This window comes from Cherax quadricarinatus, chromosome 67, assembly GCF_038502225.1.
Source record: "Cherax quadricarinatus isolate ZL_2023a chromosome 67, ASM3850222v1, whole genome shotgun sequence".
Taxonomy (NCBI): domain Eukaryota; kingdom Metazoa; phylum Arthropoda; class Malacostraca; order Decapoda; family Parastacidae; genus Cherax; species Cherax quadricarinatus.
In genome coordinates, this window is record NC_091358.1 from 24,033,035 (window position 1) to 24,055,070 (window position 22,036).

General features: G+C 43.1%; 1 protein-coding gene across 2 annotated transcripts in view; it reads right to left on the bottom strand.

The window, feature by feature from the left end:
- Nucleotides 1-22,036, bottom strand: part of LOC128699591 (serine/threonine-protein kinase D3-like) — a 231,238-nt gene that overhangs the window by 131,577 nt on the left and 77,625 nt on the right. For both annotated transcript variants that reach the window (XR_011393908.1, XM_070099460.1), the window contains exons 2-4: nucleotides 18,431-18,569; nucleotides 12,788-12,919; nucleotides 7,605-7,792 (exon numbers count right to left, since the gene is read on the bottom strand). Coding sequence is in view for 1 of the 2 variants with exons in the window: in XM_070099460.1 (XP_069955561.1) it covers nucleotides 7,605-7,792; nucleotides 12,788-12,919; nucleotides 18,431-18,569 (459 nt within the window). In the remaining variant the exon portion in view is untranslated. The remainder of the gene's footprint in view (nucleotides 1-7,604; nucleotides 7,793-12,787; nucleotides 12,920-18,430; nucleotides 18,570-22,036) is intronic.

Here is a 22,036-nt window from a genome sequence, read left to right on the forward strand (position 1 = left end):
CTGGTATTACCACACCTGCTGTAACACCTGGTGTTATTACCACACCTGCTGTAACACCTGGTGTTATTACCACACCTGCTGTAACACCTGGTGTTATTACCACACCTGCTGTAACACCTGGTGTTATTACCACACCTGCTGTAACACCTGGTATTACCACACCTGCTGTAACACCTGGTGTTATTACCACACCTGCTGTAACACCTGGTGTTATTACCACACCTGCTGTAACACCTGGTGTTATTACCACACCTGCTGTAACACCTGGTGTTATTACCACACCTGCTGTAACACCTGGTGTTATTACCACACCTGCTGTAACACCTGGTGTTATTACCACACCTGCTGTAACACCTGGTGTTATTACCACACCTGCTGTAACACCTGGTGTTACCACACCTGCTGTAACACCTGGTGTTATTACCACACCTGCTGTAACACCTGGTGTTATTACCACACCTGTAACACCTGGTGTTATTACCACACCTCCTGTAACACCTGGTGTTATTACCACACCTCCTGTAACACCTGGTGTTATTACCACACCTCCTGCAACACCTGGTGTTATTACCACACCACCTGTAACACCTGGTGTTATTACCACACCTGTAACACCTGGTGTTATTACCACACCTGCAACACCTGGTGTTATTACCACACCTGCTGTAACACCTGGTGTTATTACCACACCTGCTGTAACACCTGGTGTTATTACCACACCTGCTGTAACACCTGGTGTTATTACCACACCTGCTGTAACACCTGGTGTTATTACCACACCTGCTGTAACACCTGGTGTTATTACCACACCTGCTGTAACACCTGGTGTTATTACCACACCTGCTGTAACACCTGGTGTTATTACCACACCTGCTGTAACACCTGGTGTTATTACCACACCTGCTGTAACACCTGGTGTTATTACCACACCTGCTGTAACACCTGGTGTTATTACCACACCTGCTGTAACACCTGGTGTTATTACCACACCTGCTGTAACACCTGGTGTTATTACCACACCTCCTGTAACACCTGGTGTTATTACCACACCTCCTGTAACACCTGGTGTTATTACCACACCTCCTGTAACACCTGGTGTTATTACCACACCTCCTGTAACACCTGGTGTTATTACCACACCTGCAACACCTGGTGTTATTACCACACCTGTAACACCTGGTATTACCACACCTGCTGTAACACCTGGTGTTATTACCACACCTGCTGTAACACCTGGTGTTATTACCACACCTGCTGTAACACCTGGTGTTATTACCACACCTGCTGTAACACCTGGTGTTATTACCACACCTGCTGTAACACCTGGTGTTATTACCACACCTGCTGTAACACCTGGTGTTATTACCACATCTGCTGTAACACCTGGTGTTATTACCACACCTGCTGTAACGGCTGGTGTTATTACCACACCTGCTGTAACACCTGGTGTTATTACCACACCTAGCATAACACCTGGTGCTATTACCTCACTTGCCTAACACCTGGTGTTACCACACCTGCCATAACACCTGGTGTTATTACCACACCTGCTGTAATGCCTGGTGTTATTTACACACCTGCTATAATGCTTGGTGTTATTACCACACCTGCTGTAACACCAGGTGTTAATACCACACCTGCTGTAACACCACGTGTTAATACCACACCTGCTGTAACACCTGGTATTACCACACCTGCTGTAACACCTGGCATTACCACACCTGCTGTAACACCATGTTATTACCACACCTGCTGTAACGGCTGGTGTTATTACCACACCTGCTGTAACACCTCGTGTTATTACCACACCTAGAATAACACCTGGTGCTATTACCACACCTGGCTGTAACACTGGTGTTATTACCACACCTAGCATAACACCTGGTGTTATTACCTCACTTGCCTAACACCTGGTGTTACCACACCTGCCATAACACCTGGTGTTATTACCACACCTGCTGTAATGCCTGGTGTTATTTACACACCTGCTATAATGCTTGGTGTTATTACCACACCTGCTGTAACACCAGGTGTTAATACCACACCTGCTGTAACACCAGGTGTTATTACCACACCTGCTGTAACACCTGGTGTTATTACCACACCTGCTGTAACACCTGGTGTTATTACCACACCTGCTGTAACACCTGGTGTTATTACCACACCTGCTGTAACACCTGGTGTTATTACCACACCTGCTGTAACACCTGGTGCTATTACCACACCTAGCATAACACCTGGTGCTATTACCACACCTGGCATAACACTTGGTGGTATCACCAGACCTGCCATAACACCTGGTGTTATTACCTCACTTGCCTAACACCTGGTGTTACCACACCTGCCATAACACCTGGTGTTATTACCACACCTGCTGTAACATCTGGTGTTACCACACCTGCTGTAACATTTGGTGTTACCACACCTGCTGTAACATTTGGTGTTACCACACCTGCTGTAACATTTGGTGTTACCACACCTGCTGTAACATCTGGTGTTACCACACCTGCTGTAACACCTGGTGTTACCACACCTGCTGTAACACCTGGTGTTATTACCACACCTGCTGTAACACCTGGTGTTATTACAACACCTGCTGTAACACCTGGTGTTATTACCACAACTGCTGTAACACCTGGTGTTATCACACCTGCTGTAACACCTGGTGTTACCACACCTCCTGTAACACCTGGTGTTATTACCACACCTCCTGTAACACCTGGTGTTATTACCACACCTGCTGTAACACCTGGTGTTACTGCCACACCTGCTGTAACACCTAGTGTTACTGCCACACCTGCTGTAACACCTGGTATTACCACACCTGCTGTAACACCTGGTATTACCACACCTGCTGTAACACCTGGTATTACCACACCTGCTGTAACACAGGGAGGTATTACCACACCTGATCTACCACCTGGTGTTACTACCACACCTGCTGTAACACCTGGTGTTATCACACCTGCTGTAACACCTGGTGTTATTACCACACCTGCTGTAACACCTTGTGTTATTACCACACCTGCTGTAACACCTGGTATTACCACACCTGCTGTAACACCTGGTGTTATTACCACACCTGCTGTAACACCTGGTGTTATTACCACACCTGCTGTAACACCTGGTGTTATTACCACACCTGCTGTAACACCTGGTGTTACCACACCTGCTGTAACACCTGGTGTTATTACCACACCTGCTGTAACACCTGGTGTTATTACCACACCTGCTGTAACACCTGGTGTTACCACACCTGCTGTAACACCTGGTGTTACCACACCTGCTGTAACACCTGGTGTTATTACCACACCTGCTGTAACACCTGGTGTTATTACCACACCTGCTGTAACACCTGGTGTTATTACCACACCTGCTGTAACACCTGGTGTTATTACCACACCTGCTGTAACACCTGGTGTTATTACCACACGTGCTGTAACAAATGGTGTTATTACCAAAGCTGCTGTAACACCAGGTGTTATTGCCACACCTGCTGTAACACCTGGTATTACCACACCTGCTGTAACACCTGGTATTACCACACCTGCTGTAACACATGGTGGTATTACCACACCTGCTGTAACACATGGTGGTATTACCACACCTGATCTAACACCTGGTGTTATTACCACACTTGCCTAACACCTGGTGTTACCACACCTGCCATAACACCTGGTGTTATTACCACACCTTCTGTAATGCCTGGTGTTATTTCCACACCTGCTGTAATGCCTGGTATTACCACACCTGCTGTAACAGCAGGTTTTATTACCACACCTGTTGTAACACCAGGTGTTAATACTACACCTGCTGTAACACCTGGTATTACCACACCTGCTGTAACACCAGGTGTTAATACCACACCTGCTGTAAAACCTGGTATTACCACATCTGCTGTAACACCTGGTGTTATTACCACACCTGCTGTAACACCTGGTGTTATTACCACACCTGCTGTAACACCTGGTATTACCACACCACCTGTAACACCTGGTATTACCACACCTGCTGTTACACCATGTGTTATTACCACACCTGCTCTAACACCTGGAATTACCACACCTGTAACACCTGGAATTACCACACCTGCTGTAACACCTGGAATTACCACACCTGCTGTAACACCTGGAATTACCACACCTGCTGTACCTGCCACATTACCACACCTGCTGTAACACCTGGTGTTATTACCACACCTGCTGTAACACCTGGTATTGCCACACCTGCTGTAACACCTGGTATTACCACACCTGCTGTAACACCTGGTGTTATTACCACACCTGCTGTAACACCTGGTGTTATTACCACACCTGTAACACCTGGTATTACCACCCCTCCTGTAACACCTGGTATTACCACACCTCCTGTAACACCTGGTATTACCACACCTCCTGTAACACCTGGTATTACCACACCTCCTGTAACACCTGGTATTACCACACCTGTAACACCTGGTATTACCACACCTCCTGTAACACCTGGTATTACCACCCCTCCTGTAACACCTGGTATTACCACACCTCCTGTAACACCTGGTATTACCACACCTCCTGTAACACCTGGTATTACCACACCTCCTGTAACACCTGGTATTACCACACCTCCTGTAACACCTGGTATTGCCACACCTGCTGTAACAACATGTGTTATTACCACACCTGCTGTAACACCTGGAATTACCACACCTGCTGTAACACCTGGAATTACCACACCTGCTGTAACACCTGGAATTACTACACCTGCTGTAACACCTGGAATTACCACACCTGCTGTAACACCTGCTATAACCACCACACCTGCTGTAACACCTGCTATAACCACCACACCTGCTGTAACACCTAGAATTACCACACCTGCTGTATCACCTGGAATTACCACACCTGCTGTACCATGAGGTGTTATTACCACCACATCTGCTGTAACACCTGCTATAACCACCACACCTGCTGTAACACCTGCTATAACCACCACACCTGCTGTAACACCTAGAATTACCACACCTGCTGTATCACCTGGAATTACCACACCTGCTGTACCATGAGGTGTTATTACCACCACATCTGCTGTAACACCTGCTATAACCACCACACCTGCTGTAACACCTGGTATTACTACCACACCTGTTGTAACACCTGCTATAACCACCACCACACCTGCTGTAACACCTGGTATTACTACCACACCTGTTGTAACACCTAGTATTATTGCTGGTATTAGTACCAGTCATCACACCACCTGAGAGTACACTTATAAAGCTCTATATGGTGTAATTTTTGCAGTACGATCCTGATCATGCTGTCACTTTACAGCATGATCCTGATCATACTGTCACTTTACAGCATGATCCTGATCATACTGTCACTTTACAGCATGATCCTGATCATGCTGTCACTTTACAGCATGATCCTGATCATGCTGTCACTTTACAGCATGATCCTGATCATGCTGTCACTTTACAGCATGATCCTGATCATACTGTCACTTTACAGCATGATCCTGATCATGCCATCACTTTACGGCATGATCCTGATCATGCCGTCACTTTACGGCATGATCCTGATCATGCCGTCACTTTACGGCATGATCCTGATCATGCTGTCACTTTACGGCATGATCCTGATCATGCTGTCACTTTACGGCATGATCCTGATCATGCCGTCACTTTACGGCATGATCCTGATCATGCCATCACTTTACGGCATGATCCTGATCATGCCGTTACTTTACGGCATGATCCTGATCATGCTCATGCCGTCACTTTACGGCATGATCCTGTTCATGCCGTCACTTTACGGCATGATCCTGATCATGCAGTCACTTTACGGGATGATCCTGATCATGCCGTTACTTTACGGCATGATCCTGATCATGCTCATGCCGTCACTTTACGGCATGATCCTGTTCATGCCGTCACTTTACGGCATGATCCTGATCATGCCGTCACTTTACGGCATGATCCTGATCATGCCGTTACTTTATGGCACGATCCTGATCATGCAGTCACTTTACGGCATGATCCTGATCATGCCGTCACTTTACAGCATGATCCTGATCATGCCGTCACTTTACGGCATGATCCTGATCATGCCGTTACCCTACGCTGATCCTGATCATACCATCACTTTACAGCATGTTTCTGACCATGTGGTCACTTTACGCTGATCGTGTTCATACCGTCACTGCTAAATAGATATGTTCAATTCTATTTTGCAGTTATTTTGTTTATTAGTGTCAACACTGGTAAACTTCTCAAAAGAGGACCTCAGAAATGTTAAAATCCCAAATTTTATTTTTATCATTGTAAGGGAAGTAGAGTGGGCGCACTCTACAGGCAATGCTGCCATATGGAGTGTCAGCCAATACTCCGGCAAGAGAGTGATTAACCCTTAAACTGTCCAAACATAGATCTACGTTCACTCGCATAGCACTTCGAACGTAGATAAACGTTCGATTTTACATGTTTTCTTATTAAAAAAAACGTTCGGAGCGCTACATGAGTAAACATAAATCTACATTTGAATAGTTTAAGTGTTAAATGATTGATGGTGGAAGTGGTTTATTTTTCTTTGTTGAGTCGCTAAACCTAGGTGGGAGATGGCCAGCGTTAATTTTTTTTTTTTAACATGCTGGCCATCTCCCACCAAGGCAGGCGACCCAAAAAAGATGGAACACTTTCACCATTACTCACTCCATCACTGTCTTGCCAGAGGAGTGTTAATGCTACAGTTTAGATGTGCTTCCAACACTGCAAATATCCCTACTCCACAAAGGGAGACTAGGGATGAGACGACACAAAAACTTCTGCTGATGCTGATACACTGTTTCAGGACGATACGGATACTAGGGAATAGCAGCAGTACCTAGGTGAGCACACATGCACAGAGCCAGGCACTATGGCTCAACCCCAACAAACTTAAATAGGCAAGTCCACACCTACACCAACATGAGATATAAGCACCAACACATATTGTATTACTATTACTATAATCATTATTATAACTATTATTTAGCTGTGAATGTTGACCAAGTACCAGCCCAGCCACGTGCATCCGACATTAGTTACACACAATACACTCTTGTAGAAGTGATTGCGATTCAAACTCAGTGTTACCCTCCAGATATTACCACTGAACACTAGCACTCCACCACACTGAAAGAGGAAACTAGCAGTGTTTCCCTCTAGATATTAACACTGTCACTATACCACAGAGGGAGGCAAGGCAGGTCACACCATGGAAGACTGGTAATAGCAACAAGTGCAGCTTAATAAAGAGTGATAAAAGAAAGCAGCTTATAAAAAGTGTACTTCCTCTATAGTGTAGTTGCTGCTTGTGATTCCCTTATAATCCTGCACATGATGATCATGAGGAAGTGCTAAACCTGTAGAGGTGCTAGAGTGCCTGGGGTAACAGTAGGTAATCAAGTGTGATCTAAGGAAGAGAGGGGCAGCTACATTTCCATACATTAACATTTTAGCAGCATCAAGGCTGCTCTGACAAACTGGCAACCTCACACCTGCCAGCTAACTAGTTTGAATCTCCATCACTTCTCAAATATCTTGCATTCATTAATATTAAACATAAAAGTGGAGAGATACGTACGACCGCCAGGGACGCCATGTCCCTTACCACCGTAGCGTCACCCTCCAGCGACGACTGATTGTGCAGCGAATTGAGGGAGTCGGAAGGCGAGTGTGGCATGGGTTGCATAGACGTACGTCGCCGACGAGCGTAACTACAGTTGTTAGGGATCTTGTAGGCACATCGCTTGTGAAAGTTGAGGCCACAACCTGTAATACAGTACTCTTGTATAATACACCATGGTAAAGACCAATAAATCCACAATACTCTGTCTGCAGCAGTTCAACACTAATCCACAATACTCTGGCTGCAGCAGCTCACAACTAATCCACAATATTCTGGCTGCAGCAGCTCTCAACTAATCCACAATATTCTGGCTGCAGCAACTCACAACTAATCCACAATATTCTGGCTGCAGCAGCTCTCAACTAATCCACAATATTCGGGCTGCAGCAGCTCACAACTAATCCACAATATTCTGACTGCAGTAGCTCAACTAATCCACAATATTCAGGCTGCAGCAGCTCACAACTAATCCACAATATTCAGGCTGCAGCAGCTCACAACTAATCCACAATATTCAGGCTGCAGCAGCTCACAACTAATCCACAATATTCAGGCTGCAGCAGCTCACAACTAATCCACAATATTCAGGCTGCAGCAGCTCACAACTATTCCACAATATTCAGGCTGCAGCAGCTCACAACTAATCCACAATATTCAGGCTGCAGCACCTCACAACTAATCCACAATATTCAGGCTGCAGCACCTCACAACTAATCCACAATATTCAGGCTGCAGCAGCTCACAACTAATCCACAATATTCAGGCTGCAGCAGCTCACAACTAATCCACAATACTCTGGCTGCAGCAGTTCACAACCCACAAAATGATGCAAATGATGGGGAAGCACTAAGTTAACAAGGGTCAAACGGTAGCTGATAAATGGGAGGTATTTAGTACTGATCAAAGGAATGGGAGAGTAGCTTCAATTCCTACAATCAAGAGCCTTCATCAGCAGGAAAGCTTCCCTCTTGAAGGGTCCCTGAGGGGAATCCAGTCATCACTCTTCAAAAGTTTTTCTATTTAAAACACGAACATAGTTCACCTAATACTAAAGTTTAGGTCAACTTTTTCAAGTAGTAATTATACACAAGAACAAAATTACATCACAAAGCATTATAAGAGCAGCAAACATAAACCCTGTCAGTGGAGAACATTTAAAAATATTACATTACCCACAACAGATAGTACTACCATCCTGGGCAGTTACTACAACCTTACATTACCCACACACAACAGATAGTACTACCATCCTGGGCAGTTACTACAACCTTACATTACCCACACACAACAGATAGTACTACCATCCTGGGCAGTTACTACAACCTTACATTACCCACACACAACAGATAGTACTACCATCCTGGGCAGTTACTACAACCTTACATTACCCACACACAACAGATAGTACTACCATCCTGGGCAGTTACTACAACCTTACATTACCCACACACAACAGATAGTACTACCATCCTGGGCAGTTACTACAACCTTACATTACCCACACACAACAGATAGTACTACCATCCTGGGCAGTTACTACAACCTTACATTACCCACACACAACAGATAGTACTACCATCCTGGGCAGTTACTACAACCTTACATTACCCACACACAACAGATAGTATTACCATCCAGGGTAGTTACTACAACCTTACATTCAATTCAATTCAATTCAATTCAAAGTTCATTCTCTATAAAGATTACAATGTTGAATTTACAGAATTTGGTTGTGTGGTTTACACGTAGTTAAATAATGATTACAGAGTGTATCATTAGAACGCCTAGCATGGCTAGGCATTTCGGGCAGACTTAGTTTAATTCTTTATTTTAAAATATTACAAATTATGAGGTAAGTTGGTATTATGGGTAAGTGACTAAATACTAGTTTGTGAGTTTAGCAATGTGAATGCTTTTGTTTTGGCACAGTACATAGTTTCAGTATTGGAGTATCATAGGATTCATTATTTTAAGATTGAGATTAATATTTCTGTTTATGGTCAAATGGGTGAGTGAGTGTAAGTGTGAACCACCAGGTGGTATTCGTGTAGTTAGTTGATGGGGTTTATCAGGGAGATAAGATGTTTTCTAATGGTAGTTTTGAAGGTGATGAATGTGTCTGCAGTTCTAGAGTTCTCAGAAAGGGTGTTCCAGATTTTAGGGCCTTTGACATACATTGAATTTTTGTAAAGGTTTAGTCGGACATGGGGAATGTCGTAGAGATGCTTGTGTCTGGTGTTATGCCTGTGGGTTCTGTCACAACTATCAAGAAAGCGTTTTAGGTCAAGGTTGATATTGGAGTTTAAGGTCCTGTAGATGTAGATTGCACAGTAGTAAGTGTGGATGTACTGAACTGGGAGTAAGTTTAGGTCTATGAAGAGTGGGGGGGGGGGTGTTGCCAGGGATGGGATTTAGTGATTATTCTTACTGCAGCTTTTTGTTGGGTTATTATTGGCTTTAGGTGTGTTGTTGCAGTTGATCCCCAAGCACAAATAGCATAGGTGAGGTATGGATAAATAAGTGAGTGGTATAGTGTGAGAAGGGCAGCTTGCGGCACGTAGTATCGTATCCTGGGTAGTTACTACAACCTTACATTACCCACACACAACAGATAGTACTACCATCCTGGGTAGTTACTACAACCTTACATTACCCACACACAACAGATAGTACTACCATCCTGGGTAGTTACTACAACCTTACATTACCCACACACAACAGATAGTACTACCATCCAGGGTAGTTACTACAACCTTACATTACCCACACACAACAGATAGTACTACCATCCTGGATAGTCTACTACAATGTTACATTACCTACACATAACAGACAGTACTACCATCCTGGGTAGTCTATTACAACCTTACATTACTCACACATAACAGACAGTACAGTGGCACCCCAGATTAAGACGTCATCAGAATAAATAATAATCAGAATAAGTAATGTTTTTGCGTCAAAATATTGGCTCGGTGAACATCACTGAACGTCATTCATGTCGGGGTCTGAGCTGCCCAGTATGTCATTGTTTACCAGACAGTGAGGATGATCCCATGTGTTCATACGATACATTTTGTATTATTCCATTCTTTTTAGTGCTTGTAATTGCTAAGTAAGCCACCATGGGCCCAAAGAAAGCTTCTAATGCCAGCCAGCCCTTTGGTAAAGGGCTGAGAGAGAGGGAAGAATGTGCCTTTTTCAGTGATTCTACAATATGTACAATACTAAAGCAGCAGGAGTCTATAAAGGCTATAGTGCCAGCCAGCAATAAAGTGTAGCATTAACTGCAGCAAGTTAAGCGATTAATCGACAGAAAAAGGAAAGCATGAACCTAACTCCTCCAATGTTGTTGGAGTTATATAGGGCGACTGACACACCGCTGCCTCTACCGCCACCTCCACTACCACTATGTATATGTTACACTCTCACTGGCCCTTACACCCAATAACACAGCAACACTCGTGACATACTTAATGATGTACAGTGGTCCCTTGCTTTTCGTAGTTCTTGGCAATCGTAAATTTTGCCAATCATAGGGGTATTTTCGTATAAACATGGACTCGCTTTTCATAGGTTGACTCGTGAACAGTAGTTCGTCCGGGACGCGTACGCACGGTGTGAGCCGGGGCGGCCTCCCTACCCAGCCAGTCTGGCATTGTTTACCAGTGAGTGAAGGTCCCCTCAAGTGCTCCTACGAAATATTTCATAATATTCCACTCAATTTAGTGCTTGCAATTACTAAATAAGCTACCATGGCTCCAAAGAAAGCTCCTAGTGCCAAGCCTGTGGTAAAGAAGGTGAGAAATATGTACAGTGACAAAGTGTTGGGCCATTTTCGGGAAGTGTTAAAGAGACGCCAGAAACAGAGCTCTCTCCACAGTTACTTTGCGAGACAGGACTAGAGTGACTCTCAAGGTGGTCCTAGTGGCATTAAGAAACTGAGAAGAGAAGCAACCCCAGAGAAGCAATTGGTACCTGAGGTGTTGCTGGAAGGGGATTCCCCTTCCAAACTGTAAACAATCCAATCTCTCTCCTCCTCCAGTCTCCCATACACTAAGAAGAATCTCCAATAAAGGTAAGTGTTATGCTGTTAATGTTTCATTCATCATTTCCCATTGTATTGCTTATGTACTACATGTATATTTCATGTAAAAATTTTTTTGTTTTAATACTTCTGGGTGTCAGGAACGGATTAATTGTATTTACATTATTTCTTATGGGGAAAATTGATTCGCAAATCGTAAATTTCATTTATAGTAACGGCTCCAGGAACGGATTAATTATGAAAAACGAGGGACCACTGTATTTTATTCATTGTAGAGTGTATATCATGTTTCTATGTTATTAATATTGTTTCTTATGTCATATTAGATGAATTGTGCTAGATAAATAAGCTGTAGAGCTGATATTAGTGCCATATTGAACGACTATCTTGTCCTGTCTCCCAACACAACTCCTAACATACGCCAGAAACAGACCTCTCTGGAATACTTTTTTGAGTGACAGGGGTCCAGTGACTCAAGCTGGTCTTAGTGGCATTAAAAAACAAAGGAGGGAAGCAGCCCAGGATAAGGACTTGGTACCTGAAGTCTTTATGGAGTGGGATTCCCCTTCCAAACAATTGTAAACTCCTCCATCCTCTCCCCTCCTCCCGTCTTCCATACATCACCATGTCTTCAATAAAGGTAAGTGTGATGTTATTATTGTTTTGTTCTTCATGTATCATTGTTTTCTGTGTAGATAAATGTATATTTCATGTAGAAAACATTTTTTAATACTTTTCGATGTCAAACGGATTAATTGGATTTTCATTATTTCTTATAGGGAAAACTAATTCGGAATAAGTCAGATTCGGGATAAGTCACTCACTCTAGAACAGATTAATTTCATAATCCAGGGGTCCACTGTACTACCATCCTGGGTAATCTATTACAACCTTACATTACCCACACATAACAGACAGTACTACCATCCTGGGTAATCTAATACAACCTTACATTACCCACACATACACACAGTACTACTATCTTGGGTAGTCTACTACAACCTTACATTACCCCTACACATAACAAATAGTACTACAGTACTGTCCTGGGTAATCTAATAATCATCAACATTGGTAATAATATACATACCTTCACATTTAAGACCTTGTCTAACTAAGCCCCACAACATTTCACCACAGAAGTCACAGAAGGTGGGAGTCTTGTAGGAGTGAACATAAAGCATGTGTGGCCGGATCTGCACCTCATCTGATGGATTGTGAGCTGCAATATAATTAACACTTGTTACACTTATCCAACATAACACTACTGTTCAACACAACTACCACTGTCCTGCCACCAAGGTACAGCAAAATATTTATTTATTTATTTATTTATTTATTTATTAACAATTTGAGCACACATACAGAGGTACAAAAAAATACAGATAAGAGCAGCATGCCAAAGCCACTTATACTATGCATAGCATTATGGGCTGGCTTAAAATTAACTTAAGATTAACTAAGCAATGATGAAATCAGTGATAAAACATTAATGTCTTGCCAGAAGTGAGATATCACAATTAACCCTGGCAGTATCCATCACATAGAACTATATCACCTAACTCAGGGGTCCCTCACGTAGTTCTATGTCATGAGCTCAGCTCACTCAAGCTGCGAGTGGTAAATTTTGGCCTAGACATGAGTGAACAGGTCTGTGTGGCCAGTGTGCACCATATAAAACTGCACCATGCAATGCATGATGGGAAAACAAAACAGTGTGCATGGTTTAACCCTTAAATGGTCCAAACGTATATATACGTTTTTTCAACATCTGAAAGTATGTAAAAAATGTAGATCTTTTTTTTTTTTGGTTTTACATGTGAAAACGTGTAAAAAACTTTTATCTACATTTTTCTTTTGTTATATTTGAAAATATGTAAAAAAAAGTAGATCTACTTTTGTAGCACTACGAATTTGAACATCGATCTGTTTGGACCGTTTAAGGGTTAAAACAGTGATTTTGTGGCATTTTCTCAAGACAGTTTTAATGGTTTTACTGGCTGTTTCTTCGTATCATTTGACAGAATGGAAAAAATTACATCATAAATGATACCTGGAAAATTCCAGTGGGACTGGTTCCACATTTGCTCATTGAGATGACTCCCTACAAATAAACAAGGCTTGCTAGATGGTGCAAAATACCCACAATGAAAAGCAGGGGTGTAGTGAGTCCACTAAGAGAACCCAACCTGTGTAGAGTAACTAAGAGTCTTCAACACCCTCCATTCATAAATAAGAGGAAGTAATATAATCACCCCTCCCCACCTACCTTCAAGAGGCAACATAAGTTACATGTTGTAATAAAGTTGGTAGAATTAACGACAATACGTAAAGTAAAGTAAAAGGACACAAGTACAACTAACGTGACATTTTTATTGTGGCAACGTTTCGTTCTCCAGGAGCTTTGTCAAGCCGTAACAGCTTGACAAAGCTCCTGGAAAGCGAAACATTGCCACAATAAAAATGTCACATTAGTTGTACTTGTAACTTATGTTGTAAAGTAAAAGGACACATCTCTTGTCCCATTATATTTCTATTGTAACTAAGTAACTTGTTCTATCTTCATCTCTGTTCAATCACTCCACAAAACAGAAGAACACTGAAGTAGCTACATCTGTTATATCTCTTTATTAGCTACCTTTCTTATTGGGTATATAACTGTAGATAGGTACTTAAAAAATACTACTTAACAGTCTATGTCTAATTCTTAAGTAGTTTAACCCTTTCAGGGTCCGTGCCGTAGTTCTACGGCTTTGAGTTGAGGGTCCAAACCGTAGATCTACGCCATGAGCTTAGCTCACTCTGATAAGCTGTGAGCGGTAAATTTGGGCCTAGATATGAGAAAATACATCTATGTGGTATGTGTGCACCACATAAAACAAATCCTGCAGCACACTGTGTATAATGAGAGAAAAAAACGAGACCGTAATTTTTTATTAAAACGGCAACTTTGAAGTGTTTTTTCCTATGTTTTTTTAATAGTTGTATTTGCGATTTCTTGGTCTCATTTGATAGAATGGAAGATATATTAAAGAAATAGAGATGATTTTGATTGGTTTTAGTACTGAAAATGGCTTGAAACTGAGCTCAAAACAGCAGAAATGTTAAATTTTTGCAGATGTTCAAGAGTAAACAAATGACATCACGCGTCCAATACACGTCAAGTGGTGGGTCTAATATACGTTCACAAATGTGGTGAAATGACAGTAGTTTGTTGGATTATGTATTGGTAGATAAAAGACTGTTGAGTAGACTTCAGGATGTACATGTTTATAGAGGGGCCACAGATATATCAGATCACTTTCTCGTTGTAGCTACACTGAGAGTAAAAGGTAGATGGGATACAAGGAGAATAGAAGCATCAGGGAAGAGAGAGGTGAAGGTTTATAAACTAAAAGAGGAGGCAGTTAGGGTAAGATATAAACAGCTATTGGAGGATAGATGGGCTAATGAGAGCATAGGCAATGGGGTCGAAGAGGTATGGGGTAGGTTTAAAAATGTAGTGTTAGAGTGTTCAGCAGAAGTTTGTGGTTACAGGAAAGTGGGTGCAGGAGGGAAGAGGAGCGATTGGTGGAATGATGATGTAAAGAGAGTAGTAAGGGAGAAAAAGTTAGCATATGAGAAGTTTTTACAAAGTAGAAGTGATGCAAGGAGGGAAGAGTATATGGAGAAAAAGAGAGAAGTTAAGAGAGTGGTGAAGCAATGTAAAAAGAGAGCAAATGAGAGAGTGGGTGAGATGTTATCAACAAATTTTGTTGAAAATAAGAAAAAGTTTTGGAGTGAGATTAACAAGTTAAGAAAGCCTAGAGAACAAATGGATTTGTCAGTTAAAAATAGGAGAGGAGAGTTATTAAATGGAGAGTTAGAGGTATTGGGAAGATGGAAGGAATATTTTGAGGAATTGTTAAATGTTGATGAAGATAGGGAAGCTGTGATTTCGTGTATAGGGCAAGGAGGAATAACATCTTGTAGGAGTGAGGAAGAGCCAGTTGTGAGTGTGGGGGAAGTTCGTGAGGCAGTAGGTAAAATGAAAGGGGGTAAGGCAGCCGGGATTGATGGGATAAAGATAGAAATGTTAAAAGCAGGTGGGGATATAGTTTTGGAGTGGTTGGTGCAATTATTTAATAAATGTATGGAAGAGGGTAAGGTACCTAGGGATTGGCAGAGAGCATGCATAGTTCCTTTGTATAAAGGCAAAGGGGATAAAAGAGAGTGCAAAAATTATAGGGGGATAAGTCTGTTGAGTGTACCTGGTAAAGTGTATGGTAGAGTTATAATTGAAAGAATTAAGAGTAAGACGGAGAATAGGATAGCAGATGAACAAGGAGGCTTTAGGAAAGGTAGGGGGTGTGTGGACCAGGTGTTTACAGTGAAACATATAAGTGAACAGTATTTAGATAAGGCTAAAGAGGTCTTTGTGGCATTTATGGATTTGGAAAAGGCGTATGACAGGGTGGATAGGGGGGCAATGTGGCAGATGTTGCAGGTGTATGGTGTAGGAGGTAGGTTACTGAAAGCAGTGAAGAGTTTTTACGAGGATAGTGAGGCTCAAGTTAGAGTATGTAGGAAAGAGGGAAATTTTTTCCCAGTAAAAGTAGGCCTTAGACAAGGATGTGTGATGTCACCGTGGTTGTTTAATATATTTATAGATGGGGTTGTAAGAGAAGTAAATGCGAGGGTCTTGGCAAGAGGCGTGGAGTTAAAAGATAAAGAATCACACACAAAGTGGGAGTTGTCACAGCTGCTCTTTGCTGATGACACTGTGCTCTTGGGAGATTCTGAAGAGAAGTTGCAGAGATTGGTGGATGAATTTGGTAGGGTGTGCAAAAGAAGAAAATTAAAGGTGAATACAGGAAAGAGTAAGGTTATGAGGATAACAAAAAGATTAGGTGATGAAAGATTGAATATCAGATTGGAGGGAGAGAGTATGGAGGAGGTGAACGTATTCAGATATTTGGGAGTGGACGTGTCAGCGGATGGGTCTATGAAAGATGAGGTGAATCATAGAATTGATGAGGGAAAAAGAGTGAGTGGTGCACTTAGGAGTCTGTGGAGACAAAGAACTTTGTCCTTGGAGGCAAAGAGGGGAATGTATGAGAGTATAGTTTTACCAACGCTCTTATATGGGTGTGAAGCATGGGTGATGAATGTTGCAGCGAGGAGAAGGCTGGAGGCAGTGGAGATGTCATGTCTGAGGGCAATGTGTGGTGTGAATATAATGCAGAAAATTCGTAGTTTGGAAGTTAGGAGGAGGTGCGGGATTACCAAAACTGTTGTCCAGAGGGCTGAGGAAGGGTTGTTGAGGTGGTTCGGACATGTAGAGAGAATGGAGCGAAACAGAATGACTTCAAGAGTGTATCAGTCTGTAGTGGAAGGAAGGCGGGGTAGGGGTCGGCCTAGGAAGGGTTGGAGGGAGGGGGTAAAGGAGGCTTTGTGTGCGAGGGGCTTGGACTTCCAGCAGGCATGCGTGAGCGTGTTTGATAGGAGTGAATGGAGACAAATGGTTTTTAATACTTGACGTGCTGTTGGAGTGTGAGCAAAGTAACATTTATGAAGGGATTCAGGGAAACCGGCAGGCCGGACTTGAGTCCTGGAGATGGGAAGTACAGTGCCTGCACTCTGAAGGAGGGGTGTTAATGTTGCAGTTTAAAAACTGTAGTATAAAGCACCCTTCTGGCAAGACAGTGATGGAGTGAATGATGGTGAAAGTTTTTCTTTTTCGGGCCACCCTGCCTTGGTGGGAATCGGCCGGTGTGATAATAAAAAAAAAAAAAAAATAAAATGTGGTGATATTATTTATACAATTATTACAGTACTGCATAATAGTAAATCATCTATTTTTTGGTTTGAATAAAAATTCATTATGCGAATAAAAAATCAAAATGGAATTCATTTGTAAAGCCTGAAAACATAACTAATAAACAGAGGAAATGTTAGTTTAGTGCCAGGAATGCCTGCATTGTTTATTCTGGACCCTGTTTTGAAATTGGAATATTTTGAACTTTGCATTAAATTGGCCAAATTACCAATTTCCGATCACTATTTTGTAGTTGAAACAGTTGACTTGGCGATTTCTTGTGCTCAATCGATAGAATAGAAGTAATACTAGTGAAAAAGCTAAAAATTTGGTCGACTGGAATAATGTAATTGGCCTAAAATAGGAGTCAAAGTCGGCAAAAATTGCCAATGCGTAAATATCGCTGACATATCAAAATCTGCGAGCATAATTTCGTCAATTTTCCATCAAATTTTGTACTTTTTGTTTTATTACCTTCAGAAAAAGATTCTCTACCATTTCATAAGAAAAAATAATAATTTTTTTTTTTAATTCTTGGACCCTGGTGCACACTTGAAATTTGGCCTCTGGACCCTAAAAGGGTTAAGCTGTAGAAATAGTTTGTCTGAAATTCATTGCATACTAATGGCTTATTTTTGTGCCTAACTATGTTTTATTACATGTAAACTACATTACTTTCTACCACAAAGAAATAAAAATTTGTATTTGTACTGTAACTAGTTGATGGCCAGCCAGACAATGGCCTAGTAACAGCCTGGCTGATCAAACACACCACACTTGATAGTCACCAGGTTATGGTACACACACAGGAGAGAGCATGGCCAGCACCAACAGCCCCAGTGATCAAACACCACACACTTGATGATCACCAGGCTATGGTACACACACAGGAGAGTGCATGGCCAGCACCAACAGCCTGAGTGATCAACCACTCACCTGACATGACGATCTCAACTAAAGTGTCCTGAGTAACTTCCGAAGCTGCGTTGATGATCTGAAGAATGTTAGGAGAGTCGTAGTCGTGGCGGAAGAGAATTAACCTCTCGTTTAGTTTATTGAGGCTGTGTTCAGGGAACTGAAAGATAAGTAAACATTATCAATATAAACAAGCAAACTTGCAGAAAAAAATAACCCAGGATAATTGTCAAATAACTTGTTAAAACCTAATATTCTTATTCAACTGTTAATTATAGTGAAGATAGGGGGTGAGAGAGTGAGTGAGTGTGAGAGTGTGCGCACGCACACAATCACCTATTTGTGGTTGCAAGGGTCGAGACATAGCTCCTGTGCGTACACACACACGAGCGCGCATGCACACACACACACACACACACACACACACACACACACACACGAGCGCACATGCACACACACACACACACACGAGCGCGCATGCACACACACACACACACACACACACACACACACACACACACACACACACACACACGAGCGTACATGCACACACACACACACACACGGCATCTGTTATCATACCTGTAAGCTTGGTTTCTGTGAGAGCTATGATGTCCGGTGATGCTTCTTTGACTCTTTCATGCCACTCCTCCCACTTATTTGTTATTCCATCAGCGTTTGTGTACCATACCTTCAGTTTCCTTTCCAACACTGTGGTTTGGGGGGCCTGTGAGGGTGGGAGACCTGGTGGCATACTGTGGGATTCTATAGCTCGGTGTTGGGTGGAGACCCACAGTCTCCACCCAACACCGAGCTATAGAATCCCACAGTATGCCACCAGGTCTCCCACCCTCACAGGCCCCCCAAACCACAGTGTTGGAAAGGAAACTGAAGGTATGGTACACAAACGCTGATGGAATAACAAATAAGTGGGAGGAGTGGCATGAAAGAGTCAAAGAAGCATCACCGGACATCATAGCTCTCACAGAAACCAAGCTTACAGGTATGATAACAGATGCCATCTTTCCAACGGGATACCAAATCCTGAGGAAAGACAGAGGGAACAGGGGGGGGTGGAGGAGTGGCGTTGCTGATCAAAAATCGCTGGAATTTTGATGAGCTGGAGAGAGGAGACAGCGGAGAAGAAAGTGATTACATAGCGGGAACACTTCACTCTGGAGGTCCCAAGGTGGTAATAGCAGTGATGTATAACCCACCACAGAACAGCAGGAGGCCAAGGCAAGAGTACGACGAGAGCAATAGAGCGATGGTTGACACACTGGCTAGAGTGGCCAGAAGAGCTCATGCATGCAGGGCAAAGCTCCTGATCATGGGTGACTTTAACCACAAGGAGATCGATTGGGAGAACTTGGACCCACATGGGGGCCAAGATACATGGAGGGCTAAGATGATGGAGGTGGTACTGGAAAACTTCATGTGCCAACACGTAAGGGACACTACAAGAGAGAGGAGAGGAGAGGATGAACCAGCAAGGCTGGACTTAGTATTCACCTTGAGTAGTGCAAATATCGAGGACATCACGTATGAAAGACCCCTTGGGGCCAGTGACCATGTGGTTTTAAGCTTCGAATACACAGTAGACCTACAAGTGGAGGGAGAAGCAGGAAGGCCAGGACGAATGAAGCCAAACTACAAGAAAGGGGACTACACAGGAATGAGGAACTACCTGAACGGGGTTCAGTGGGACAGAGAAATGGCAGGGAAGCCAGTTAATGAGATGATGGAATATGTAGCAACAAAATGCAAGGAGGCTGAGAAGAGGTTTGTACCCAAGGGTAACAGGAATAATGAAAAAGCCAGGATGAGCCCATGGTTTACCCAAAGGTGCAGGGAGGCAAAAACCAAGTGTGCTAGAGAATGGAAGAAATATAGAAGGCAAAGGACCCAGGAGAATAAGGAGAACAGTCGTAGAGCCAGAAACGAATATGCACAGATAAGAAGGGAGGCCCAAAGACAATATGAAAATGACATAGCAGCAAAAGCCAAATCTGACCCGAAACTGTTGTACAGCCACATCAGGAGGAAAACAACAGTCAAGGACCAGGTAATCAGGCTAAGGAAGGAAGGAGGAGAGACAACAAGAAATGACCGTGAAGTATGTGAAGAACTCAACAAGAGATTCAAAGAAGTGTTCACAGAGGAGACAGAAGGGACTCCAGAAAGACGGAGAGGTGGGGCACACCACCAAGTGCTGGACACAGTGCACACAACCGAGGAAGAAGTGAAGAGGCTTATGAGTGAGCTAGATACCTCAAAGGCAATGGGGCCAGATAACATCTCCCCATGGGTATTGAGAGAGGGAGCAGAGGCGCTGTGTGTACCCCTAACAACAATATTCAATACATCTATCGAAACAGGGAGATTGCCTGAGGCATGGAAGACAGCAAATGTAGTCCCAATCTTTAAAAAAAGGAGACAGAAGACATGAAGCATTAAACTACAGACCAGTGTCACTGACATGTATAGTATGCAAAATCATGGAGAAGATTATCAGGAGAAGAGTGGTGGAACACCTAGAAAGCAACTATCTCATCAACAGCAGCCAACATGGTTTCAGGGACGGGAAATCCTGTGTCAAAAACCTACTGGAGTTCTATGACATGGTGACAGCAGTAAGACAAGAGAGAGAGGGGTGGGTGGATTGCATTTTCTTGGACTGCAAGAAGGCGTTTGACACAGTTCCACACAAGAGATTGGTGCAAAAACTGGAGGACCAAGCAGGGATAACAGGGAAGGCACTACAATGGATCAGGGAATACTTGTCAGGAAGACAGCAGCGAGTCATGGTACGTGGCAAGGTGTCAGAGTGGGCACCTGTGACCAGCGGGGTCCCGCAGGGGTCAGTCCTAGGACCAGTGCTGTTTCTGGTATTTGTGAACGACATGACGGAAGGAATAGACTCTGAGGTGTCCCTGTTTGCAGATGACGTGAAGATGATGAGAAGAATTCACTCGATCAAAGACCAGGCAGAACTACAAAGGGATCTGGACAGGCTGCAGACCTGGTCCAGCAATTGGCTCCTGGAGTTCAATCCCACCAAGTGCAAAGTCATGAAGATTGGGGAAGGGCAAAGAAGACCGCAGACGGAGTACAGTCTAGGAGGCCAGAGACTACAAACCTCACTCAAGGAAAAAGATCTTGGGGTGAGTATAACACCAGGCACATCTCCTGAAGCGCACATCAACCAAATAACTGCTGCAGCATATGGGCGCCTAGCAAACCTCAGAACAGCATTCCGACATCTTAATAAGGAATCATTCAGGACCCTGTACACCGTGTACGTTAGGCCCATATTGGAGTATGCGGCACCAGTTTGGAACCCACACCTTGCCAAGCACGTAAAGAAACTAGAGAAAGTGCAAAGGTTTGCAACAAGACTAGTCCCAGAGCTAAGAGGTATGTCCTACAAGGAGAGGTTAAGGGAAATCAACCTGACGACACTGGAGAACAGGAGAGATAGGGGGGACATGATAACGACATACAAAATACTGAGAGGAATTGACAAGGTGGACAAAGCCAGGATGTTCCAGAGATTGGACACAGTAACAAGAGGACACAGTTGGAAGTTGAAGAACAGATGAATCACAGGGATGTTAGGAAGTATTT